General features: G+C 42.5%; 2 protein-coding genes across 2 annotated transcripts in view; both read left to right on the plus strand.

Annotated features, from left to right (window-relative positions):
• Window positions 1-57: 57 nt before the first annotated feature.
• On the plus strand, window positions 58-11,583 carry tlk2 (tousled-like kinase 2). The gene is made up of 21 exons (XM_035180654.2): window positions 58-796; window positions 1,869-1,951; window positions 3,378-3,455; window positions 3,561-3,630; window positions 3,719-3,762; window positions 3,936-4,034; window positions 4,592-4,693; window positions 4,899-4,991; window positions 5,177-5,287; window positions 5,399-5,535; window positions 5,804-5,956; window positions 6,059-6,125; window positions 6,236-6,333; window positions 6,425-6,506; window positions 6,992-7,083; window positions 7,198-7,287; window positions 7,428-7,597; window positions 8,074-8,212; window positions 9,666-9,777; window positions 10,034-10,141; window positions 10,311-11,583. Exons 2-21 carry the CDS (start codon window positions 1,871-1,873, stop codon window positions 10,482-10,484), a joined length of 2,100 nt encoding a protein of 699 aa, XP_035036545.1. The 5' UTR covers window positions 58-796; window positions 1,869-1,870; the 3' UTR covers window positions 10,485-11,583.
• Window positions 11,584-14,736: 3,153 nt separating this feature from the next.
• The window catches only part of mrc2 (mannose receptor, C type 2), a 28,072-nt gene continuing 15,597 nt past the window's right edge, over window positions 14,737-27,211 (plus strand). Inside the window, exons 1-4 of the mRNA XM_035179901.2 lie at window positions 14,737-15,095; window positions 22,782-23,204; window positions 26,212-26,385; window positions 26,547-26,711. Of these exons, the coding sequence (XP_035035792.1) occupies window positions 14,975-15,095; window positions 22,782-23,204; window positions 26,212-26,385; window positions 26,547-26,711 (883 nt within the window). The 5' untranslated portion in view covers window positions 14,737-14,974. The remainder of the gene's footprint in view (window positions 15,096-22,781; window positions 23,205-26,211; window positions 26,386-26,546; window positions 26,712-27,211) is intronic.

A 27,211-nucleotide genomic window follows, 5' to 3' on the forward strand; every position in this document is an offset into this window, starting at 1 on the left:
ATACCATGGAAGTGGAGTGTGTGGGTGTGAACATCATGGCAACTTTCTGATAAGTGATCATTTTGTTGTGTGGGTGGGCGCTGTTAAATTGTGTTGTGCGCTCAGGGATTTACCATTGGTCCAGAGAAGAGATTTGGGGGCAGGCGTCGACTGAACGAAGGTGAAAATACTTTAACAATCTCACGAGAAAATATGAGATTTTACTGATTATTGTTTACATTGCAAAAACACGAGAACCGAACCGAATCGATCCGGATTCGGCTGAAACGGAGTCGCGGCGGCACAACTTCCCCGAAACAGATTGGTTTGTCCCCCGCAGCGAGGAAGACGACTGGAGCCGAACTTTGTTTTGATCGGACCCGAAATTCATCTCACCGCCGGGGGAGAGAGGAAAAGACAGGGGGGGTAACTACAACACTGGCTCAAAGACATCATATATACCTGGTGGGAAAACGCAGGATTTCGAGGGTCGCCATTGTGTGGGAGGAAGGTACCCAACGTAGCCGCGGTATGGTCCTCGGGGAGAGGGATGTGATGGGGATCCCCGCCTAAGGAGAACCGAAAGGCGGGTTTGGGATACCCGGAGCTGTCGAGGCCTCCCAGGGAATCCTCCGTGGTCTACCTCGAGCTACACCGCGCGCTCCAGTGTCTCGGACGCGAACAGGCAGCAACTCGAGGGACGCGGCTGTGGATGCGGCCTAGCCTGGGAGGGTCTGCCGAGCACCGGGGAGACAACGGGGACGGTTTTAGGGTTAACCACCGGCCCTCCGGAGGACCGAGAAAATATAGAATTACAGTAAGTATCTCGTCAGGGTGTTTAAAAACAATATTCCGGCACGTATCTCCTGATGGAGTCAACCCGGGCGTCGTGGCCCGAGCACCTGACAACACAGAACCGAGGAGATGCTTCTTTTTGACAGACGAGTTGACGCTAGCATGTTGGCTACCTAACGTTAGCCATCTTCTATATGTTTGTTACACATTTGACTGCAGCGGACTGTAGTTGTGTTGCAATTTTTGACTCGTGAGCTATCACAACAACCCTGATTTGACCAACACAGATCTTAACATTTCCCTCTTTGGGCTTCGCTTCTAAATCATATCTAACGATGCTAGCTAGCGTTACCGTTAGCTCCTGGAGTGCAAATGCTAAGTGATGGCCAGCATCGACAGGCTCGTTAGCTCGTGTATTCAGTGTTAGCTAGCTCCATCACTCACTGGTGGTGTTTCTAACCATTTTGTTAGATCGTTATTTTGTAAAACCCACTGCAGACCAACTCGAAACGAGAGCGAGGACTTGAACGTGTCCCTAAGTGGACACGAGTGGTGCAGGTAACATTATTCATTGAATGTATGCGAGCCACAGTCACAGCAGGGCGTGTAACTTAAACGTCAACCTTTACACAAGCTAGCAAGCTGGACACTCATTGTCTTTATTGTGGCCTTTTCCATTGCTGTAAGTACACTTGGCAGTGCCCCCATTAGTGACCTTTCAAAACTCCAGCCCCATGTAACTTAGTCTTATGTTGCCAGGGCGTTATCACGTGATGATTTAATTCCCAAGGCAGAGACTCTTACACATCTGGCCCACGTCATTGATGCATACATCTATAATACCTGTCATTGAGCAGGTTTTGGCCCAGATATTATTTTAGCTCTCAAACTGCTCGGCGGGCACCACATGATAGTGTCAAACCTTATTGTCAGGTTTATTGATGACTCAGAACAGGAATTTTCCACATCCATATAGCTAAAAACAGCCATGACTCATCACAACCAGTGCCCTTTGAAACAGTGATCCGTCGCTCCCATTTGAATACACCAGACCCCACAACGCCCGTCCTTAATCTTTGCTCTTGTCTCTGCAGCCATGATGGAAGAACTGCATAGCCTGGACCCCCGACGGCAGGAGCTGCTGGAGGCTCGCTTCACTGGTGTTGGTGTGGCTAAGGTTCGTGTTGCAGCAGATGTCACAGATATGGAGCACGGGAACGGCGTCCCGTCAAAGTGCTCGAAATTACAGATTGCCCTGATTGCACAGTTTTTTGCGAATCTCTTCCCCTCTTTGTCTCACTTTGCCTCAGTATCATTCCGCTGTTTGGCCTGGACCAGCTTGGCCCCACTCCTTTTCTTTGTCCGTCTCTGGAGAAGGTTGAGCTGTGTCTGTGTTTTTTGGCTGGTGTGATATGGCATCTCTCCCTGGCTCATGATGTAGCGGCTGTATATGCAAGTGGCGATGCCTGCCAAAAAGGCCACAGACGGGACAGGGGTGGTAGGGGAGGAGGAATGAAGGCAGAGGAGGAATGCAGAAATAGTTCTTGACCAGGTGTGAGTGGAGGCAGCATTTACCCTTCCGCCCTCTTGTTTCCGACGTGGATGGAGCTTTCTATGTGGAAGGTGATCTTGGAACAGTTAGGGAGCGAGAATCGGCGCCAGGAGTGGGCCCCGTGCCAGCCATAGGCAGAGCTGAGCCCAGAGCATGGCATGGCTGCTGCCGCAGAGAAAATGGCAGCCCTCGCTAAGGCATCATGCCATAGCAACCCTGTATGACAAGGGATGCAATGTGTGTGGGGGGAAGTGAGAGAGAAGTGTGTCAACTAATGGCTATGAAGAAATGTAGGTTGGTGGTCTAAAAACCCTGCCGTGTCGCTGAGCAGCTTCGACTTTTTTTTCTTGACCTTGAGCAGCTGCGTGTCACTGCTGTTCTCTCTGACATCGCCGAAAGGAAAATTGTCGTCCTTTGATAACAAACAGGTAGCACACCTTTTTGGTAATGGAGCAGCGAAGGCCCACTAAAACGACTAGAAAGTGCATTTCCTTTTGAACAAGCTTGGTATCAGATAACCAAGGTTTTGTGTGGGATGAGCAGCCATTCTTAGATCAGGCAGAGGATCTTTCGCTGGCTGTTTCCAGAGTGAAGGGAGAAGAATGGTTAAGACTGGTGAACAGGAGAAAAATGGATGACATTATCCAAAGGTGACAGACAGACGGAGGGATACATCGCCAGCAGCATGCCTAATGTTCAGCCATTTTAGGAGGGTTCAGTGAGAGAGCTCTAGTGTGCTCTGAATGACTAAGTATCTCTTCCTGATTGGACAGTGCCTCCTGAATTCTGATGTGATTCATTTGACTGACAGGCATCACCTAGGGAACCAGCGTTAGGACTGATGCAGGTCTTGATTCAGTGGGGAATAAATGGTGACGTTATTTAGCCAAACCTCACTCTTGTGCTCTCTAACAAGTGCACACACAACAAGTACACAAGCATGTACTTTGAGGATACAGTTTTGTGTGGACAAAACCTCTTGCGTCTTTTTCAAGATCCTTTTGTATTTCCTAACTAATTGTGCTTAATTTTTTTTGCCTCATTTTAACAGGGCTCAGGTCAGAATCAAAACGAGTCCTCCAATCAGAGTTTATGCAGTGTGGGCTCGCTTAGTGATAAAGAGCTAGAGGTAAGTCTGAATCCCGTACTAACTGTTTTTCTTTTTCTCCCAACCACCTCTGTGTCGCACCTTTTTTATTGCACATTTGCTTGATTCTCGCTGCTTTCCTGACAGACGCCTGAGAAAAAGGCGAATGACCAGAGAGTGCGAAAACGGAAAGCAGACCACTTCGACGGCAGCCAGGGTAAGTTTGGTCGACCGCTGCGACGCTTTCATCGTCTATCCCAAATGTCAGCGTCTCTCTGAACTCATCGCTGCTCTTTCTCATCCAGGCAAAGCCGGAGCAAGGGGGCATAAAATTAGTGATTATTTTGAGGTGAGTGGCAGAACATTTTTCTAATTTGTATATCCAGCAGCGCTCATGTACTTTCAAATGCCTCAGTATTGGGTGCATAACTTTTCATACTTATTTTTTAACCACTCGTTTTAGCCATCTCTGGCTTTCCATTGAACTACTTTCCTATCCCTCTTTCTTCACATGTCTGTCAGTTTGCGGGAGGTAGCGGTCCTGGTACCAGCCCTGCCAGGGGAATTCCACCAGTGGTCCGCTCTTCCCCACAACACTCCCTATCCAACCCCCCTGTCACGGTGAGCATCTTTGCTCTGTGGTCTGACTTGTGTGTTTTTTATTTTATTTTTCGTTAATCTCTCAACACTCTTTCCTGCCATTCTTTTTTTCCTGCACTTTTTCATGGATGGGAAGAATCTGTGTTGTAACGTTTAGTTTTTAAGTTTTTGTAACTCATCATCATCATCAGTCATTATTAGCCAAAGTTTTTTCCCGAAAACCAAAGAAATCAATCAATGAAAGTAACATAGTTGAAATGCAAATACACATGGACATTCAGATGAAATAAAAAATAGTTTAGATGAACCTGTTGTACAAATGTTTGGGTGTTTGAGTCTTTTTTAATACTTAAATCTGAGAGTTTATACTTGTTTTTTTTAATTTGTACAGTCTCATGTGCTTCTAATAGTTAATTTGAGTGTTTACAGTTGGCCTCTTACTTCTGCTAGATTAATGTCGTGTTTTATCATGACCGGTATCAGCTCTTAATTAATTCATGTAATCGAATGAAATTCACACATTAAGATACCCTCTGTATGTGTAAGGTTTTTACTGTTTGAATGTGTCTGCCTCCCAGGTGCAGCAAGGAAGCCCCTCTTCCATCGGCTCGGCCAACACAGAGCACTCGACGTGTTCGCTGAAGCCCGCTCCTCTTCACATGCTCCACAAAGCCACCCAGGTACCTGACACGTCATCAGATGGCCATTTATCTGATTTAACTCGACTGTAATTCAAAAGTTGTTCAATACTTGGCATATCAACAAAAAAAAAAATCAATCCAAAATATTGTTTGATGGGATGACTTGTTGCTCTACTATTTGTCACTGATACAGAATGATGCACCATTAACATAAACACTGTTTTGTGCTCACTTTACCCTGTAGTCTGACCTTACCATAGAGAAACTAACCGCAATGGAGAACAACAAGAACTCTGACCTGGAGAAGAAGGAGGGCCGAATAGACGATTTGCTCCGGGTACTAATCTCATTACATTTCATTTGTTACTCTGCTTGTCACTTCAAGTGGCTTTGGAAATATTTTTTTTACTCAATGCATGTTGGAGTTGAGACATTCCTTCTGTCTGTACATGTCTAAACAAGCTAATATTTAAATTCTTATTACCTGACCTTTTCCTTTTTGTTTTGTATGTTCTGCTCCAGGCAAACTGTGATCTGAGGCGGCAGATTGATGAACAGCAGAGGATGCTGGAGAGATACAAGGAACGCTTAAACAAGTGTGTGACCATGTCCAAGAAGCTGCTGATTGAAAAAGTACGTCTGTTGAATAGCAATCTGATTTATTATGAGCTATTAGTTACCAAAGTGATTGGATCACTGTGGGCTAGTTATATAAGCTCTAATTTAGGCCTGCTCTTCCTTTAGTCGAAACAGGAGAAGATGGCATGCAGGGACAAAAGCATGCAGGACAGACTTCGACTGGGTCACTTCACCACAGTGAGACATGGAGCATCTTTCACAGAGCAGTGGACGGATGGATACGCCTTCCAGAACCTTATCAAGTGAGGATCTTTCATGCTTTGCCCCTGCAGAAATGAATGTTAGTTCGAGAGGTACAGAAAATACAACAGACTTCTCTATGTATTATAAGTACGATTTTATTTATCTTAATTATCTAGACAGACAGCCTAACGTGTTTACATTATCTTACACAAGAGGTAAACCCAGCCTCTCAGTCAGGGAGCCAGATAAATTACAGCAGATCATACACAGACTAACAGAGAAGTTACTTAGATCTGTATGCGGCACCAATGTACCGTCTTTTTTCAGACAACAAGAAAGGATTAACACCCAGCGAGAGGACATTGAAAGGCAGAGGAAGCTACTGGCCAAACGCAAGCCTCCCTCCATGGCCCAGACTCCACCCCCGAGCTTGGAGCAAAACAAACGCAAAAGCAAGACCAACGGAACAGAAAGTGAAGCGTACGTGTATTTTGGTTATTTATCTTCTCTTTTATTACCCACTGGTTAACCATGTGTTCATATTTTTGAACTTGCACTTCGGTTGGTTCTGTGTTCTCGCAGGTTATCGCAGGCAGAGTACCACGAACAAGAGGAAATCTTCAAGCTAAGACTAGGGCATCTTAAGAAGGTAATGCCCATTTATGAGTGACAGGTTTTTGCTTTCGACACACTTCCTCTGGTCTTTCCTTGTTTAGTCGTTTTTGTTAATAACATTGCTTTGATTGTTTTCCTTTGCAGGAGGAGGCGGAGATCCAGGCGGAGCTAGAGAGGTTGGAGCGAGTGCGGAATCTGCACATTCGTGAACTGAAAAGGATCCACAATGAGGATAATTCCCAGTAGGGCTTCTTCTTCTATGGTCCTTTCCTAGTTGATCTGATGCATCTCTGGGCTCTCTCATTCCTGAACTTGCGTTTTCACTCTGTGCAGATTCAAAGATCACCCCACGCTAAATGACCGTTACCTGCTTCTCCATTTACTTGGACGAGGAGGTTTCAGTGAAGTTTACAAGGTGAGAGAAACTGCATCCTTTCTTGTGAAGGAATAAGCTCTTTGTCCCCAGAGTGGTGAAGAAAAAGGTCAACCATTCAGCATTTTCACTTTTTTAAACTAATGTAGTGAGTGTAGATCTTTGCCAGAACATTCCCTAGTGTTAGTACTCGATGAACCTTATCAAATAGATTTACGATAAAAGCAAGTTTTCAGCTGCTTGTATGGTGACAGGTGTTGATTCAAATTAAGTTGTCTTTTGGCATTGTAGTGTAAGATACTTTGGGAAATATTTTCAGATGCATTTTTCATTACATTACACTCAGTTGACATCATCAACATTTCAAAGTAAATGATTGTCAGAATGTGAGTGTGATTCCAAGAATCTGTTGTCACCTCTGTAAAAGTGCTGAAAGAACAAGGCCATTTTATGTTAGTCTGTATAGCAGCCATAACAAGTTTGTGCCAAATGCCGCTCACAACTAAATAGAGACATTTATTTTCCAGGCCTTTGACCTAACGGAGCAAAGGTATGTTGCGGTCAAAATTCACCAGTTAAACAAGAACTGGAGGGATGAGAAGAAGGAAAATTATCACAAGTGAGTGCTGTGTTTTTGAAGCAATACATCATTTTATGTCCTGTCACACTGTGTGTGTGTGATACTCGCATTTAAAATAAATCGTGTAAAAGTTGAACATTATCTTTGTTTCAGACATGCATGCAGAGAATATAGAATCCATAAAGAGCTGGACCATCCACGAATAGTTAAACTCTACGACTACTTTTCGCTCGACACTGACTCGTAAGTCATTTCCTCTCAAAAATATGTCCTCCAAAACATATGTTCATGCAGAGTGTATGCAGAGGAATTTTTCAATATGTAAAACCTTAACTTTGTTTGCACTGATACTAATAATAGACTTCTCCCTTGTTGTGGTGCAGGTTCTGCACCGTCTTGGAGTACTGCGAGGGCAACGACTTGGACTTCTACCTGAAGCAGCACAAGCTCATGTCCGAGAAAGAGGGCCGCTCCATCATTATGCAGATTGTCAATGCCCTCAAGTACCTCAATGAGATCAGACCGCCCATTATCCACTATGACCTTAAACCTGGTGCGTCTACACATCACAGTAACTGCTACACTCCGAGAGTTTACATGATGTTGTTTTGGGGGTTACTGCATATTAATGTAGAAGTGAAACTGTCAGTTAAAGGAAATGCTTGAGACTCTGCTGCAGTGACGTTAGTGTTAAGACAGAGTTTTTATTCTGGTTCAGTCTTTTTCCAATAATAGCTATGATTTATTTATCAAAAGTATTTGGACCAAGTGGGACAGAGTATTAAATCTGTCTCTGTTGACAGTTTAGGGTATAATTTGTGAAAGAATTAGACAGTTTGACCTCTAACCTAGTTGCTGCCCATTATTCCATCAAGATTGTTTTGAACATAAAAAAAACAGACAATCATTATGCTTTGAACAGAGCTGAATCATCCGTGGGATAATCGTCTTTTTTGACTGGAAATGTTAATATCAATCTGAACTGTGAGGACATTTGCTTTATTAACTCATTTTCTCGCCCCCGCTCAGGCAACATCCTCCTGGTGAATGGCACTGCATGTGGTGAGATCAAGATCACAGATTTTGGCCTGTCAAAGATAATGGATGACGACAGCTACAACTCGGTAGACGGGATGGAGCTGACGTCACAGGGAGCAGGGACCTACTGGTAAGATGTACAGTGGGAGTCGACACTCTGCTGCAGGGGTGCCATTGTCTGTGATATGATAAACTGTGCTTTTTATTTGTTCTTTTGAGCCTCAGGGTCAAATTTATTTCAGATAGTCAGGCCTGACATATTTCTCTGTGCCTGAGTACTTCAAACATCATAGTACATTATGAAGTGTGCTTACATCCATCCAGAGACCACATCAAATAATATGAAGAAATAGAAATCCTACATATGGTGCTGAATGATCAACCCATTCCAACAGCTTCCTAACTGAGCAACATCAGCCTTGCGACACATTCTCGTTCTAACATTTTACAGTATATCCAAAATGCCTGCCCTATATCTGTAATGGCAGGTTAGTGGATCCCCTTCGAAACATGTCATGAGTTTTGACAGCGTAGTGTCCAGTATGGTCACTATGTGCGACTGAGCATCGGTTTGACTCTAGTTTTGCCTGAAGGAGCACTCGAGGCTCAGCGGTTTCATTGCTCGAACGTGGGGCATTTTATTGCAACAGCCACGAAAGAGATAATAAATTCCAGAGTGTATAGTGTACTGCGATTATATCTGCAGATAGTAGTAATGGGTTATTAATAACAAATGAAAACCAGTACACTGCATACCTCAGCCTTTCTTAGCAAAAGATTGTGTTAGTTCCACTATATGTACACACACAATGTAACATGGTCTGCAAATTAAGTTCTTTGACACATTGTTGATGCTAATCTCCAATTTGAGGGACTAAATCAACACTAACAATGAATTCCTCTACAACGATATGACTTAGGAAAAACAGTCTCTGGCTACAGACACAGAGACCACTGATAACTTGACAGCCGGGAGAAAGTGCACAGCCCGGCCACAGCGCCACCGAAACCAATTTTTTTTTGGTAGGAAGGCAGAGAGGAGAGAGAGAGAGAGAGAGAGAGAGAGAGAGAGAGAGAGAGAGAGAGAGAGAGAGAGAGAGAGAGAGAGAGAGAGAGAGAGAGAGAGAGAGAGAGAGAGAGAGAGAGAGAGAGAGAGAGAGAGAGAGAGAGAGAGAGAGAGAGAGAGAGAGAGAGAGAGAGAGAGAGAGAGAGAGAGAGAGAGAGAGAGAGAGAGAGAGGAGTGTGTGTGCGCGCGCGCTGTTACAACATCTGTCGTGTTACAACATCTGTCGTGCACGTTGATATCGCAATGACGATAGATTTCCGATAAATCGTGCAGCCCTAGTAATGCGCTGGGTTTTCTCAGAGCAAATATAATATTACCGATGTTTGTCTTGACATATGTACCTACATGGCTTCAACATCCATTTATTTGAAAATGAAAAGTAGAGGTGCACACCCTGAGGTCCCCTAAATATAACATACTGCCACACACACAAACAATTAAATACACTGTATAGACAATACATTTAAGTCATGTAAAATTTGACTAATCTGAATGTGGCTCTTCCTTTCTTCTTTAGGTACCTGCCCCCTGAGTGCTTTGTGGTTGGGAAGGAACCACCCAAAATCTCCAACAAGGTGGATGTGTGGTCTGTGGGAGTCATTTTCTACCAGTGTTTGTATGGCCGAAAGGTAGGAGACACAAACTGGAAATAATATAAACATTTGAGCTATTATTGAGCTATAAGCTTATATTTATATTGCGATACAGAAAAAAATACAGTCGGGATTATGTCCCTATGTTATGTTACATTATTCAACTTTAAATTGTAATCGTATGTATCATGAATTGAATTGTTCCTATTCCTATCCTTTATTTAATTCATGCTTCATCCACTTTTTGAACATGTTTTCAATGACACTTCTTTTCCCTCTCTTTGCCTTCTAGCCATTCGGTCACAACCAGTCCCAGCAGGACATCCTGCAGGAGAACACCATACTGAAGGCAACAGATGTGCAGTTTCCTCCTAAACCAGTAGTCACACCTGAAGCTAAGGTAATGGACTCCCTCACATCTATGCATCTGGAACTGGCACAATAAGCTCCATTAATTCTCCCTTTCTACTATAGTTAACGATGAGTTATTATATTTTCGTTCAAACATTGTAATAGTTGGTATTTGTAGCTTATCAGTTATAGCAATCTTTTATTCTTTCTCCCTCCAGGCCTTTGTAAGGCGCTGTTTAGTGTACCGTAAGGAGGATCGCATCGATGTGCACCAGCTGGCCAGTGACCCCTTCCTCATGCCCCACATCCGCAAGTCGGTGGCCTCGTCGGGCACTTCGGGCACGGCCGTGGCCTCCACATCCAGCTCCTCCAACAGCAGCGCCTCAAACTGAACTGACTGACTGAACCATATGAAAGAGTCGAGTGGGTGGGGGCGGCACCATAATGTGTCCACCTTCCCATTAGCATCCCACCTTGCCATGAAGAGTCCAAGATAAGAGGTCGGACGACAGCAAAGGGTGCGTGAGGAGTCATGGTTGGGTTGGCAGGGGAGACCGACATCACCCCTTCAGCCCTCTCATGTCCACCCACCCCAACTTACCTGTCCTCCTTTCTCAAAAAAGGGTGGCATTGTTCTGGGGGTCAAAGCCCTGGACGACTCACACAGCAAGGGGCGAGGTTTGGCACTATGTTGGTTAAAAGGGGGTTCAGTGTTTTGGATTTTTCTTTTCAGCTCGAAAAAAGAAAATACAAAGAAGTACAGAACTGCTTCAGCTTGGCCAGATGAAAAGGACTGCGGGAGGCATCATACCTGTACGCACTCACACACATACACCATGCATGAGCCATTCTGCTCCAAGGTAGTCTGAACTCCCCAAGCTCAAACATTTAGTTTGTTCTCATTTCCCTGAACCCGACTGAGAGAACCAGTCTGCCCCGTTATTGTATTGAACCCTAAATATCTATGGCTCCACTTTATCCAACTCGCTGTTTCTGGGATCCTCTGCCCCACTTAATTTCCAGACCCAGATAGTTTTTGACGAGGAGGGACAGAAGCTACTATCCCATCTCCACGCTCGCCCTCCATCTCCTCGTCAAACTCCTGTGACCAAAGCTTTTAACTTCCAGCTGGTGGCAGTGTTCCACCTCAGTTTTTATAATGAATGGTTTTAGAGTCGTGTTACGTGATATGGAGTGGAAGCTGTTGAGGAATGACCCCTTTTTACTATTTTTTTTTTTTAAAGAACACTTTTCAATGCAACCAGTTTTATGGACAAAACTGTTGTTTTTTCAAGTTGCCTTTCACTAGAGCTGTTCTCGTTTTGATTGATATCCCCCCCCCTACCATAAACACATATTTATTTAGGTATGTTTTGAATTTATTTTTGGCCAATGAAATGCAAGGGACTGGTTTACCTTATAGTACTGTGGGGGAGATTGGGCCTTAGCAGACAGTTGCATAAACCATTAAATACTATTGGTTAAAATGTGTTTGTTGTTCTGGGTTTAATATCACAGGACCAACTTCTGTTTACAACACAGCTGACAATGTATTCATGAGTATGATGTCTGTACTTAGTTTCTGTTCATTATTGTTCTCTGTAAAATTGGTTTCACAGATTAGAAATCAAATATTTATCCAGGTGCATTCAAGCCTTTCCAAGTCAGTGCTAAAACCTTGTTGATAGTTTGTAGTGTTAATATACCAAATAACTTCTAGTTTTCTGATAAGGGAGTAAATGGGTCAGTAAACAGATGGTATATTTCGATGGTAATGTCACATTGACTGTAGCCTGCTCCATAAATGATCAGATTTTTATGGATGATTATAATATTTGTGTAGTGCACAAGTAAAATTAGTAAAGCGTCTAAAATCTGGTTTGGGAGTTCAGGAGAGGCCCTGCTTCCGTCGGGAGAATACAAACGCCAAAGCTAAATATTCAACGGCTTCTTATTTGTTCTGTGTCTCTCAAGTGGCATGTTGAATAATATTTGACACACACATTTGAGCACACAATCCGGGATGCGTGAGAAACTCAATAAGAGGCCACAAATTGGATACAACTGTCTCACACACTTCAGTAGCTGACCTCTAATGTTATTTCATTTTTTCTAGCAAGCAGCTCTCAGCAGACATGTTTATTGGACAGGATATGTCAGCTTTAGGCAGTAAGATGAATGACTGTTTTTGTCAAACTATATTTGTCATTAGAAAGCTTTAGAAGACTCAATTACTTAAAGTGGTACTAAATCATATCACTACCAAGATTCAAGTCCACGAAGACAAAGGCAAATAATGATAAATGTACTGTATAAGCTGTGAGCACTTAACTGAAATATTACAATTGTGTGATTGAATTTTACTCTTCCATGTCAGGACTCATGGGTCGACCACACAAGCTCGACTTTAACTGTTGTTCATATCAATAACACATCCTCACACCATTATAGATAGTTACTAGAGAAGGGAACTTAGCACGGGCAACATATTGGGTCTTTTGAAAGTATCTTATTTTGTTTAGTCTTTGGCTAAAACAAATGGACCAGTAATCGAAATGACCGAAGAAAAGTCTAAAGCTAAAATCTTAGCAAAGAATGGCTAAGCTTGCCTAAAATAATATTCTGGATTCTTTTGTCTGGGAGGAAATATGCTTTTGGATCAATGATCCAGCTTTCCATTGGGATTAATTCAGCAAAGGCTTGCTCACTTTAAATTGGGTTAAATCACCATAGCTGCACGGCTACTTCACGCTATCGGAGCAAAGCCTGTCAACAGCCAATCTCCTGAAACCCTCACATCACTGGAAACATGCAAGTCATTGTTTCTACAGGGTCCTGACTGGGACAAAAAAAATCTAGTTTTACACAAAGATCAATAGAAGTTTTTATAGTTAAGTAGAAACATTTTGCAATTATAATAATAATTAAAGTTAGCTGCACTTATATATTGCACTTACATGTAGCACTTTGTAGTTTGGCTTTTTTTAAAGCTAATGTACTTAAATGATTCTTGTTGTTCTGGGTTTGTACCCTCATGGTTGAATGCACTTTTTGTAGTCGCTTTGGATAAAAGCGTCAGCTAAATGAAATGTAATGTAATATGATTTTCAAACCAATGGAGGGATAGTTAATTACAGAGAATGTAGACTGGTGACATTTACAGCTGTTTTAACTGTGCAAAGATTCTATAATTAGGGTGTGTGACAGTGCAGCTCAGAAAAAAAGTCATGTCTCATAAGAAAAAATAATCCACACATTGTTAAATATCTGGTTATAAATTCCACATTTCTGTCAGAGTGGCAACAAAAAACAGGATCCCAGAAATTCCATGTGCGTCACATTCATAATAGTTAGTTCCTCAGACAAAAAGGAGAAACAGAAGCTCATAGATGAACAGGATTAAATGGAGCTAAACAAATTCAAATAATTGTTTACTCTTGCTTCTTGGCAGCAGACTGACATTTTAGATACATTTTCCAAAATGACAAATGCTGTTAATTGGCTTCTGGTGTGTGATGTCACAAATGCTTAGATAAAGCTATTTCGCTACGATTGAAAATGTGCACATCCAATCTATTTGAAGGATAACTGGAATCTACCCCTTATATTGAAAGCATTAATATAATTGGCAGACAAATGTTTTTGCGCCATTAAAGTGACTCTAACTCCCACATTCATTCTAGGCTGTGTAAGTTCAGGTGTCGCATCGTTAAAAGATCGAATCAAAATGGGAAGGGCTGGTCTAAGGAGGATTCCCTATCTTCATCAGCAGCTTGTCCTGCTCTTACCTGCTGAACACGCTGCAGCTCGGCATAGCCAACTCATTAGCTTCATCACTGGTGCACAATGAGCCCTCGGATAGGTTGGCCCTAAAAAGATCCACACGTCGGAGCTTTTGTTGCTCGGACATGGAAGAACACATTTGTCGTCTGTGTTTGAAGGAGGCTTAGAAATGGGAAAGCTGAGAGGCAAACGTACCTCCTTTTACACCAAGAATTTGCAGGTATAGTCCCATACATGGATGTTTTTTATGGCAAAAAGGCGATTGACTCCTTTATCATTGCGAAAACAAGGGCTTCCCTTTCTGTTTGTTTTCTTCCTCAATGAGTCATGTTTGACGTCACATACGTGGTTGGAAACCTGCGCTGTCTTGCCTGTGTTGCATCTTGCACAACATGAACAAAAAACTTGCTGTTGCACGTTGTCTCCAACGCCCACAAGTTCAATGGGCGTTGAACTTTTGAATATGTCACACACATAAATATTATATTATCACAACACTTACTGTACCTATTTCAAAGTAAAAGCTTTACTATACCATTTCTGACTGAAACCATTCATTAGTTTTAAAAAGCCATTTTTGTAATTTTTGCAGTACTGGAAGGTGCGCGGCTTCATACAGTAGAGCCTGGCATTTGGTTGAGTACGTATATATGCCTACTTTTATTTGAGGAAATAATGTAGTAATTTACAAAACAACACTGAGAACATGTAGAAAGAGGAAGTTCTCCCTGTAGCTGAAACCCTCTGACCAGCCCTCATGATGGCCTCTGGAGGTCCCCGGACCTCAGGTTGGGAACCATACAAACACTGACACTCACGCACACACACACACACACACACACACACACACACACACACACAAGCTGGTGACGCTGCTCCATTCATTCCAGTCTCATCTGACTGAGGAGGACGGAGCTCTAGCGGTGAAACTCTTCTGCAACCTCCGTCTTCTGAGTCAAACACTCGGACACTTGTTCACTTTCTTTCCTCCCTCTGGTTTCTTTCCTTTTTTTCCCTCCTGCAGCGTGTGCGTGTGTGTGCATGTGTGCATGTATATGTGTGTGCGGGTCTGCGTGTGTGTTGTAGCCCAGTTGTGAGCATGCAAGGCAGCGACCGAACCAAGGAACCGAGGGGAACATGGACGAGCCGGCAACTTCTCCTGTACAGATGCACTTTATATTTATTCATCCTCAGTGTGGAGCTGCAGAGGAGCGACTCCGGTGCGTAAAGATCTCAACTCTCGCTTTAAATCTCATTCTTGATTAAACTGTGTGTGTGGGGGAGGGCACACGGTGAAGCTATCGTGCATGCTTTAGTTCTTGCAACGATTTATTGTCATAAAACTGTAGGAAAAAAACAAAGATTCCGAAAGCAGCTCTCTCTCTCTCTCTATCTCTCGCCCTCTCTCTGTGTGTGTGTGCGTATTTGGTGCTTTGGTATGCCACGAACCAAAAGTCCGAGCAGTGAGTGGAAACAGATGTGGAGAAGCTGGGGGAGGAGGAGGAGGAGGAGGGGGGAGGGAGCTGGGGCTGCAGGTCTATACTTTCTCTGTTTTGATTTATATTCTATGCCTAAAAGTTTATTTAAAGCTGCGAGGTGAATGCGCCTTTTTCGCTTTTTTGTATTCTGGTTCTGTTCCGGATTCTTTTTTTTTTTTTTTATGTCGACATTGTTAAAAAACAAAAAGTGACGTGGAGCGACGCCTCGTTGGACAACCTGAGGGCAGATGTGACCTTTACATCCTGTTAGACGCTGCAATTAACACATTCAGTCCAGTGAACAGCAACTACAGTCATTACGATGTTATGGGATGGTGTGTGCAGGGGCAGGCCACCCAAACAATGTTTACTGGCAAAGATCAGATTGGAAATTGACAGCACTTTTATAATCAATACAGCTTTTGAACCAACTTTAATTGACTTTCCCACTGCAGTGTGAGGGAATAGTGTTATGAAGTGGACTGCAGGAATTGTTTGAGGGCATCACATTTTATTAGATAAGATAAGATAGGATGGGTTGAACCTTTATTGATCCCAATAGGGTAAATTCAATTTGAAACTGCATATATATATATATATATATATATATATATATATAGGGAGAAATATAGTAAGACATACAATAAGAATAGGAACAGAATCCATGTAAATAAGATACAAAATAGACCAATTCCATACATGTGTAATATGGCAGTAAAATACTGTTTGAAGTGCTTGTGCAACAAGTCCCTTAAATCCAGATTCTACATGTGAACTTTGTCCATGAAATACAGATTGTTATTGTAAATGTGCATTTATGAATTCATGCATGTGTATTTATATAGAAATAACTAAAACAGTCGGCTTAGATTAGACATTCATCGATCCCCTGTAGTGCAAATCCAATTTGACACAGCAGCACAAGAAGTAGTTGCACAGGGAGGAAGATAGTACGAAAAAAAAGAGACAGAATCCAAATAGATAAGATGCAAACATATAAATGCTATAGACAACAATATACAATGAATTATGGACTTATTCTATACATGTGCAGCAATATGTCTGTGCGATAAGTCCCTTAAATCCAGATTCTACCCTACATGTGAAATATGTCCATGAAATACAGATTGTTATTGTACATTTGCATATGTGTATACATACATGTGCATATACAGATAAAGATAATATACAGTCACTACCCAACTATTTAATATAGTAAAATCTGGGTCATCTCTGGTCATCATAACACAGGCAGCTTTCGTAGAACAAATTTGTTAACCACATGTTTTCTAATCTGTTATCATTTAGTCACATTGATCCCTAAAGAGGGTCTAACGTTGTTTAAATGTTAAGTTGTCTTGCTAATTTACTATGTTTTTTTAAACACTGAGTTAATGTGGGTTTACACACTTGCTCTTCACACTCTCTTCTCGTAAAGATATACAGATCCAAAGTTATCTGAAGCTGTTTACATCAAGGCCTCGTTTTAAAACGACCGACACCCATCTGCCAAAAAACTCCCCCTTTGCTGAATCTGAGAATCTCTTTTCACTCGCTCTAAAACCAAATGGTGGAGCTGCACAGGGAGACGAGGGTTTGTTCCTTTGTTTTTACGAAATGTTGTCTCTTTGGATTTGTTTCTTTTCTTTTCCCGCCCACCAGAGTTTAACAGTGAATATATATATAATCTGGGATCTGCAGCAGCTCAGCTTGTTGCTATGAACTTTCTTCTACTGTTTTATGATCAAAAGAAAAGATTTCACTTTGATTCGTCTGTGGCAAACAAAGGATGAAAGCTGAACTGCGACAGTGATGATGCTCAGGATTATTTATATGAAATTCGATTCTGGTGTATGACTATAGCAGAAGAGTTTGTTTGGGGCATGAGAGACATTTGAACTGCTGTGGGATGACATTGAGTCTCCAGTTGGGCAGCATGAGTGACAACACAACAACTGTCTGAATATAAGTTCAATATAGATCAATATAAATCACCATGATGCTTGTGGATTGCACAAGTATGGTGAGAGGTATAACAGATGAAATCATTTCCTACCCAATAGAAATGAAAACCATGTTTTTCTTCCACTCTTACCCAGGAGCAAAAATCAGTCTTTAAACTAATAAATCATCCTTTGGCATTTATCGATATCAACTGAAATGAGGATTTTTTTTATCGTGATGACATTTTTGGTTATATCGCCCAGCTCCTGTTCCCAGACAGTAAAGTAAGAAGTCCTTTATTTTGCTGTGCTCTCTGCTCCTCCTGAGCGGCAAGCATGCTTAAACCTGCAGCGTGATAAGGTCTTATCCCCATTATACTGTGCATAAGTGTGGGGGTGATGGAAAGTTTTCGACAATGTGCACTCAGTCTGACTCTGGTTTCTAAATTTGATTTGCGCCTTCCCAAAGGTTCCGGTTTAGCTCTGTTTTCTGAGTGCGGCTGCAAAATGCAAATATAACCTTTTCTTCAATCGCCTCCTCCCCCCCCCCTCCCCCACCCCGCTCTTCTCCCCCTGTGCTCCTTGGATGAGGTAAAACCCATCCACGGTCTGGATTGCCTCAGAGGCCAGGACCACCATAAAACACCAAAGACACAAACACAGCAGGCTGGAAATTCCTGCCTGTTTGTTGTTTGTCACTGTGTCACACTGACCAGTTGAAGAGCAGTTCTTTTTGCATGTGCTTCGGTTTAGATCTTTAGATCAGATATACAGAAGGAATGTTGGGACAAAACAATGTACCGAAATGTAATTATCTGGCTGCAACATTGAGTCACACTCATCCACCAATCGGTAGTGTGATTTAGAAAAGTTTATGACACTATTTCTAACAAAAAAACATGCTCTTGATTAGTCACCCACAGTCCTAAGTATTGTTCTCAAACCTGATGCAACAGACGACTGTGTTGAGGAGGTGGAGGTTCTGGGAATATCTGCCTCTCTTGGCAAGTACTGCTGGTTGTTCTTGGCCGTGGGTTTCAGCCTCTCTCTTCAGCCGAAAACTGTCTTCAGTGTTGAGGAAGAAAAAAAAAAAGAAAAAGAGGGGGTGACAGGGCAGAGAAGAGGATGAGATCACAGCTGGAGAGCTGTTGTGGCTGAGCCTTCACAGAGCTCAATGGCTTAAAGTTAATCTGGAATTCTGCACTCTCTCTGATTGCCCGGGAGTTTTCTCACATCAAACATCCCATCGTGTCCCCCCGCGCAGACTGGCATTAAAACCTCTTTTTGAATTTGCTTCTTGCTGTCTGGGACTTAAGCCCCAGGTTGTCGAGTGGTTCTGTAGCTTTTCACCAGGAACGTTTCATATTGTCGTTAATACTGAGCCTTACGTTCACACACTGAAGTGGATTCAACACAATGTTCTGCTGATCTTTACAAGCGGGGTTCGGGTGCGCAAGGCGGATTTGTGGTCTGTTTTCTTAAAATGCTTTTTTTTTGCGTCGTGAAAATTACCAAGTGACTGATTTATTGGCATGTATGTCTCCGGCTAAACAAATATCCACATGGGTTTTACTTGTAGCCAAATCCTGAGCTGAGATCACAGCGTAACAACATTTTATTGGTTGTCGTGGCAGAAATCACACTGTAGCTGCAGAGCAGAGCCAATCAGAACAGGGAGTCTGTCGTAGAGGGTTTTATGTGGACCATGAGGACCTGATGCAAAATATTCTGTATGATTTTAAGAGCTGAAATGATTCACTGATGAATCACTGACAAAATTAGTCATTTTAAATCTTGGGGGATTTGGAAAATAGTGAAAGTGATTTTCACTCTTTTCTGACAATTACTTAGATAATTAAGGAAAATATTGATACGATAAATCAACTTTAATATATTGATCTGGTAGAGGTCAGTGAGGTTTAGGAGTTCACTGGGGACGCCTGACATTTGATGTTTACCTCCAACAAGGAGGATGCAAAAACTACTCAACTGATTTCCATGAAATTCTGTGAAGGGGTGGGACCCAAGGAAGATGCCATTCAACTTTGGTGTGAATCCGGATGAGGGCGTGGATCCTGGATTTATTTTTACACTTTTTTTTAACAATGGGGCGAAAGGGAGTTGATTTGATTGATTTCTTGAATTCATAGATCGTTGCTAAAAGAAATCTGCTTCGGGGAGAGATATTCATATACAAATCTGGATCTAGTCAATTTCGATGTGGTCTCATAAGGAGACTGTTTCTCGATTGCCTTTCTCGATTTTGGACATTTTCTTCAGTCCTGGATTGATATGAACAGATCAGCCTCATGGAAAGATAGTTTGTGTTAGTTGGACAAACTTTATTTTTGGGGGATTTAAAGGTTTTTGGTGTCCCTGTCAGACAACACACTTGCTCTGATTTGAGTCTTTCTAGTTTAAAACAACAAACAGGCTGCAAACAGGCCCAACAGCTGGGTATTAGTGGATGATGGATGGCTTTATAAAAAGAACAGGGTGGTTATTATATCTGATTATACACAGAGCACTTTTTCAAACTCATTCTGAGCCGCTCTGCCACCGAGGCTGTGTTGCTGTGTTTGCTGTCGACCAAACGAGCTAACGCTGCTTCTGAGAAACTCGACCACAGAGCCCGAGTGCGAGGAGAGGGGGCGTGTCGGCCGTCTCCTCCAGATTACAGGGATTTTTTTTTATGGGGGCCTTTGATGAGACTCCATTGTCTCTGTGTCCGTAAAAGCAGCGCAGGAGGTTTGAGTGTTTCGGCTGAGGGGTAGGAAACGAGGGATTGAGCGGACTGAAGTAGCCACACATGAGAGTCGTGTTTTTCAAGCAAATGCCCAGTGATCTTTCCCACCTACCCCACTTCCTGGCCTCTCACAGGAGCAGGCCAAGTAGGAACGCTGAGGGTCTTACTGTCTCTCCTCTGAATCTCGCGTCAGGGAGAGGAGCTTCATGTTTATGTTGGGGATATGTTTTCTTTTCCAAAGTTGTTTTAATTTACAGTCACTCCTACAAGCCTGAAATATATTTCTTTGTCTTCCTGCCTTCCAACTTCACACACAATCATTACCACACACCAGCACATTCGCAGTCCTGGCTCTTTTGGTTGCCAATCTCTAAATCCTGCAAGAAAAAAAGAGAAGAAAAGAAAAACAGAACTGAAGGAAAACCACATATTTTTATGGAGAAAGGGTGTCGGGTTTTGTTCCCGAAATTCCAGTCACTGCGCCTGGCGTCCGGCCACTGCTGCGGATGTGTCAAGTTCAACACATTTTTTTTCAGTAACTCCCTATTTTTTGTTAACATCTTTATTTATTTTGGATGTCGGGAACATGCAGGAGAATACTGCAAGGCTCTGTGGGTAACACCTCACGAGCAGATATAGCTCCTCGGAGAATCAGACCCAAGTAAAAGACATCAGTGTGCGGTGGTGAGAAGTCGGCAGCGTGAAAACAGTTACCCAGTTCACCCCTGAGGGCCATTACAGTTTCATCAAATTAATCAAATTCAGACCTGTTAACATTCACTTACATGAGTCAAATGCATGTGTGAGTCACTGTACAGATTCCCATGATGGTGTCATCACATATTCATGCACCGCTCTCTCTCCGCAGTTTAACCCAGAAGAAATAGACACCACAAGCTGTAGTGAACAAAGAGAGAGGCTTTTCCAGGTCAAACCGGGGAATGGGGTTATTTCTTGAGATGCACTGTGAAATACTTCAACCCTGATTCCTGACCTAACATTAAAAACATGTGCAGCCCCCTTTCACAGTTTATAGCGTGTCATTTCAATAACTTCCTGCTGAGACCCCTGTCGTATAATGTGCATGCAGAATTTTAGGGTTATTACAGGATTACTAGAGGATTAATACCTCTGAAGTGCAGGTACATCAGAGTCCACTGCTCAAACTAGTTGTAACTAGGGTTGCAAAATTCCAGGAATATTCAAAGTTGGAAACTTTCCATGGGAATTAACGGGAATATACGGGAATTAATGGGAATAAACTGGAAACTTTGGGGTAATTTATACTAACTGTATTTACCTTGTCATATACAGACATAAATATAAACATTTTGTTTTGTCATAAGCAGACATGCATGCAAACATTTCTAATACAAATTTTAAAAATGACATTTTTGACTTAATCCATTTGTGAGTAGAACTCTACAGTCTCTATGTGGATCTCAGGATAGAACCCGGTCAGTGAAAACTTATCAAAACCTGCAGGAACGATGGACTTAAATATGAAAATCTGACCTCAGCAGTTTCCTCTATATGACAGTATGTTGGAGATGAGTATTGGTGGTTTCTGAATATATTTTTACTTTAGAGGAAATGGATGTAAAGTGCAAAGGGGAAGGAGATTTACACATAAACATCAGTAGTTCACAGGTGTTAAATGTCTCCTGTGGCTCAGCGGAGGAGAAAGCGATGTTGATGATGTCATCAACCATGATCAACCATGATCTTGGTTGTTTTAACCAAGATCATGCTGCAAGATCTAGAATTGCTAACGTTAGCCACTTGCCAGCAAGACAATTTTGTTCCTGTGGACTATAAATACAGTCACCTGTTTGCGTTGTCAATCAATAATGGATACAGCGTGCTTTCTCGGGCAAGAGGACTTCGGACTTTCATTTGACGCATTTGATCATGTCGGGTTGAGAGAAAAATAAAACAATCCATTAATTCTGTCAATTTGGTTTACAATAGCTAGCTACATCCTTTTCAAAGAAACACAGCGTGTGCTGCATTCCATACATCTTTAAAATAGAGTTTTGAATGACGTTTTTATTGCTCAGCCTTTAATTTGCGGTAATTACTTTTATTTTTGATAAGTAGCCCAACTCGCGCTTTTTTGATGGACCCTAACAGCCGCGAGTAATCGAGGTGATGGTGTACTTTTGTGTGGACATACATACATCCAACTCTCACTGCTGTAAAAAGTTAGCCTACTGTACACAAATAAACTTGGTATTAAAATGAACATGGCTTCAGTGTAACAAGTAATCAATATGCTAGGTAATGACAAAGACGTTCAAAAACCACAGAAAGTCATAGGTTTACGTTTCTGGCAGACAATGTTCCCAACTAGCTGCATCCAGGTTCCAGCTGAGCTTGGCTTGCCTAGTCTGGTTTTCAACTACATTTAAGTTCCCTGTTATAAGCTAACATTTGCAAAAAAAGTGTCAAGATTTCCAAAATTCCCGAGCTTAACTTCCCATGGAAAGTTTCCCGAAGGTTTCCGGAAATTTACCGAAAATGTTCCGCCCCTTTGCAACCCTAGTTGTGACCCAGCAGTACATCCAGTAATGGAGATATGGATCTGCTCCCTGACCTCTTCTCCTGCCACACTAGCTGCTAACATGGGATCCTGTTTTCATTAGCATTATTGACTCACACCACTGTTTCTCTCTCTCTCTCTCTCTCTCTCTCTCTCTCTCTCTCTCTCTCTCTCTCTCTCTCTCTCTCTCTCCACAGCGCCACTGGACTCTGATGAGTTTGCTTTCTTCCATGAGGGAGCCAACGGGTGCCTGGGGGTGCGGGATCACTCCCTCGTCCTGTCAAAATCCTGTGAGGAAGACAACCAGCGCTGGAAGTGGGTGACCCGAGGACGCCTGTTCAACCTGGGCTCCTCGCTTTGCCTGGGAGTGACCACCGGTAACCTCACCTCCAAGGCGGACAAGTCTCCTCTGGGCGTGTACACATGTGACCGGGAGCCCCCCAGAGTACGCTGGACCTGGACCTGTGGCCAGGTGCTGGAGAACCTCAACAACTACCTTCCCTCGCCGTCGATTTTGAACTCCTCCGCCGCCTCCTCTCCCTCCAAGCTGAAATGGACTCTGCATGGTGGCATGCAGGACCTGTGTGGCAAAATGTATCGTGCTAAGAACCAGGATTACGGTAGCTCTGATTCTCTTTACCTCTCTTATCCAAAAAGGTTTTCAAAATAATTACACTTCCAGATTCCCATTAACATTTTCAAACCATAAATCCTGTGCAATGCTGAATATTAAATAGAGAATGGAATAGTAAGAGATACAATAGGAATATGAATGTGATTGTTTTCATTAACCCAAAGAAAGCTTACAATTTTAACATAATAGATCATTTCGGGCCTAGCAATCAAAACAATAACAAAGATAAACTTTGATGACGTAGTGAAGCAGCGTTGAATCATGTTCACGGATGAGGCAATGTATTTAAATTTTATAGACGTTACTCAGCAAATTGCAATAAATATTCGGGATCCATTCCACAATGGAAGGGGGGAAAAAAGCAGACTGGCTCACTGTGCTTTTCCTATGTCATTTGCCACTTTCCCTGGAAGTTATAGCAGAGAAGTGCAAAGCCATGAGTAAAGTGGACATGACAAAATGAAAAGGCGACCAAAATGAAAAGTCCCATAACCTTGAATAAAACTGGGGATTTCACTGGGTTTGAATGTTGTTGGAAACATTTTTGGTATACACAAGTCAACAAAATATATAACTCTCACTATATATAACTGGGGGGTCTAGTTGTTTTTAGACATTTTAATGAAGAATTGTTACATATTTTATCTTCAAAAGTAATTATAAATAAAAAAATATAGACAAAATGATACAGCAAAACAAAAGTGAGGAATGACATACCAGATGGGGTTAGGGTTAGGGTTAGGGTTAGGGCTTGCACCCAATCAAAGAGTCTGCACCTCATTCATCATCAGTGATTTGGCCTGAAGGATGAGCTGCTCCTTCCCTGTGTGTTGTGCTGCCTCTCTGCGGCAGATAGTCTTACTGTTGTGGGCGCCACAGCTGCATCCGATCAAATGGACGTTGCTGTGATGGAATCTTCCGGGACACGCGGCTGGCTGCCAGTCAGAAAGCCAAGCAAAACACTGCCGGTGTTTGTAAACTCCAGTAAACACACAGAGTTGTCCCTACCCTCAAGTATATTTGTATTTATTTATAGTTTTCACTCCAGATTAAATCTGACCACGGTGGTTTGCAGCTAAGCCTCATTTCCGCTGTCAGTGCAATTCTTACCCGTATCGAATGTCATGGTTGTTCGTTGATAAACCTCGCCGTAGCTGTAGGACTTTCTGCTTGACAGTGATTAAAACCAGATCTGCCAAAAATATAAGACCAGAAACTCAACTTATACTTTATTCTTTATTATTCCTCTCCTCTTTTATTTTATTGTTTTGTGGCAACTTGATCCATTGACATATTTAACTTTCATGTGACGATCTTCACAAGTTTTCTTTGTGGAGTCAACTCGAAGCTGGAGAGGAATACCTCTGACATTAGTCAACCGGGGGAGCAGCTCCACTGCAGCCAGACAGTGGTGGAGCACAGAGGGGAAGTCAGGGAGGGAGCTTCAGAAATCTTTCCTCCCTCATTTAACATGTCTGCCCTACTTTCCATTGGCCATTGGTGTTTTGGTAACACTACAGATCCAGGCTCCCCCTCTCTCTCCAGCTCTCTCCCTCTCTCTCCCTCTCTCTCCCTCACTGTTGGCCTTCTCTTCACACCAAACTACACTGGTGGAAAGAACAAATGGACTCCTGCATTTTGGGGACCTCAGACGATTTTGTCAAACTGCAGAAATCAGATATAGAATAGAATGGCACTCAGTAGAGCGCGATATCCTCGCAACGGCCCAACAGTTCCCTCAGTTAAATTCACTTTATCTGCCCCCTGATCCAGATGTGGACAAAATTTTTATTGGTTCTTTCTTGACCCATACCACTTCCTTCCTTCCTTCCAATTTCACGGTAATCCATTCTCTTGTTTTTGTGTATTCCTGCTTAATAACAGATAAACAAACAAACGAAAACATAATCTCTTTGATGGAGGTCTAAAAAACTGCTCAAAGATCCAGCTTTGAAATACAAATATTCAGAAAGATACAATGGTCATCTGATAACTTTCATTACACCAAAGTTTGAGTAAGATCAAAAATAAAATCACGAAAACTTAAACGTTTCATATGTAACTTCGGCTGCCCGCTTCCGTTTCAAGACACTAGTACTTGCGTACCGTGCTGTGAACTGATCGGGTCCTGTCTACATCGAGGACATGGTTAAACCTTACACCCCTGTCTGTCCACTCCGCTCTGCATCGGCCAATCGGCTCGCTGCTCCCTCACTGCGAGCTAGCCACTCAACAAAATCATGACTGATTGCTGTCCTGGCTCCTAAATGGTGGAACGAGCTCCCCAATGACATCAGGACAGCAGAAAGTCTTCCAAAATCTTCCGCCGCAGACTAAGACACATCTCTTCCGACTACACATTGTTTAAGAAGATGATGTCTAATAAAACACTGTCAACTCTGGTGTTTATATTAAAAATAAATAAATAAACAATAAGTGTAGTTGTACTTATATGGCACTTACATGTAGCACTTGTGGTTTGGCTTTTTTGAAGCAAATTGTACTTACTTGATTCTTGCTGTTCTGGGTTTGTACCCTCATGGTTGAATGCACTTATCGTAAGTCCTTTTGGATAAAAGCGTCAGCTAAATGAAATGTAATGTATATCGATGAAAACAATAACAAAAGACCTATATGAGGACGTTGTGAAGCAGTGTGGGATCACTGCTAAAAGAAACTGCTTTAGAATATAAATATTCAAATCCAGCCTTTTTTTCTAAATCCACAGCTGTTGATTCAATTTTCACATAAACTTCAGAATGAAAATATTGAGTTTTCCTCATAACCTGCCTTTATTTATTTGTTTGCCCCTCCCTCTGCTGACCACTGGTTGACTTTATTGTTTTGACTGGAATATCACCCTCTGTTTGATTATACGAGTCGCTGAGAAAACAGATACGGTGTTTCAGTTCAGCACAGCTCGCAGCCATAACTTTAGGCAACTCAAGCGAGTCAGGGATTTACAGTCCCCCCCCCCTCTCTTTTCCTGACAGAGATCTACACCATCCAGGGCAACTCTAACGGCCGCCCCTGCCACCTGCCCTTCCTGTACGATGGCCAGTGGTTCCACACCTGCACCGGTATCGGCCGGGAGGACGGTCACCTCTGGTGCGCCACCACCTTTGACTATGGCAAGGACGAGAGTTGGGGGTTTTGTCCTGTTAAAAGTGAGTGATCACTTTGTCAGTTCAGGACTGTACTGTTACATCTCTCAGCTCACTGGAACCCTATTATCTCACTGAGCTTCTTTTCAGCCATGTCAACTCCGGTGTCCTCCTACTTTCTCCTCTGCTCTGACTGACTCCTCGCGTCTCTCCCTCGCTCTCAGGCAGCGGCTGTGAGACATTCTGGGATACTGACCCGCTGACGGACAGCTGTTACCAGTTTAACTTCCACGCTACGTTGTCATGGAGCGAGGCACGGATCAGTTGCCAGCAGCAGGGGGCAGACCTGCTGAGCATCACCAAGCTGCATGAGCAGACCTACATTAATGGTAACGTCAGTGTGAAGGAGGTGTTCACATCTGTTGAAGCTTCTGAAATAAATGGTTTTTTTTCCTTTGCCTACAACTTCTGTGACACAGTACTGATAAAGTCTGAATCTATTCCATGAAATCATCTGGTTGGTTTTATCTGTTAACTAATCCTCGACATAAAAAATGGTCACTGTCTGTACACATGTTGCTTCTACACTGAACACAGCTGTTAATCTAAACACACAGAAGTATGAGGCAAAAATCAATGAGGAAATCTACGGTGGCCCAGAAGTGCAAATCAGATTAACAAATTATAAAAACACAACAAAAGAAAAATAATGGCAAATAAGAAAACACAACAGCAAAACAAAAAACACAACACATCAGAAATAAATCAGAAATGTCAACCAATTAATCAACATGGAGAAAATCTACGGTGGCCCTGAAGTGCAAATCACGACGACAGCAACAAATCACAAAACATAACTGCAAATCGACTTACAACTAATTATTAACAC

The sequence above is a fragment of the Hippoglossus stenolepis genome, chromosome 16 (assembly GCF_022539355.2).
Source record: "Hippoglossus stenolepis isolate QCI-W04-F060 chromosome 16, HSTE1.2, whole genome shotgun sequence".
NCBI classification, from domain to species: domain Eukaryota; kingdom Metazoa; phylum Chordata; class Actinopteri; order Pleuronectiformes; family Pleuronectidae; genus Hippoglossus; species Hippoglossus stenolepis.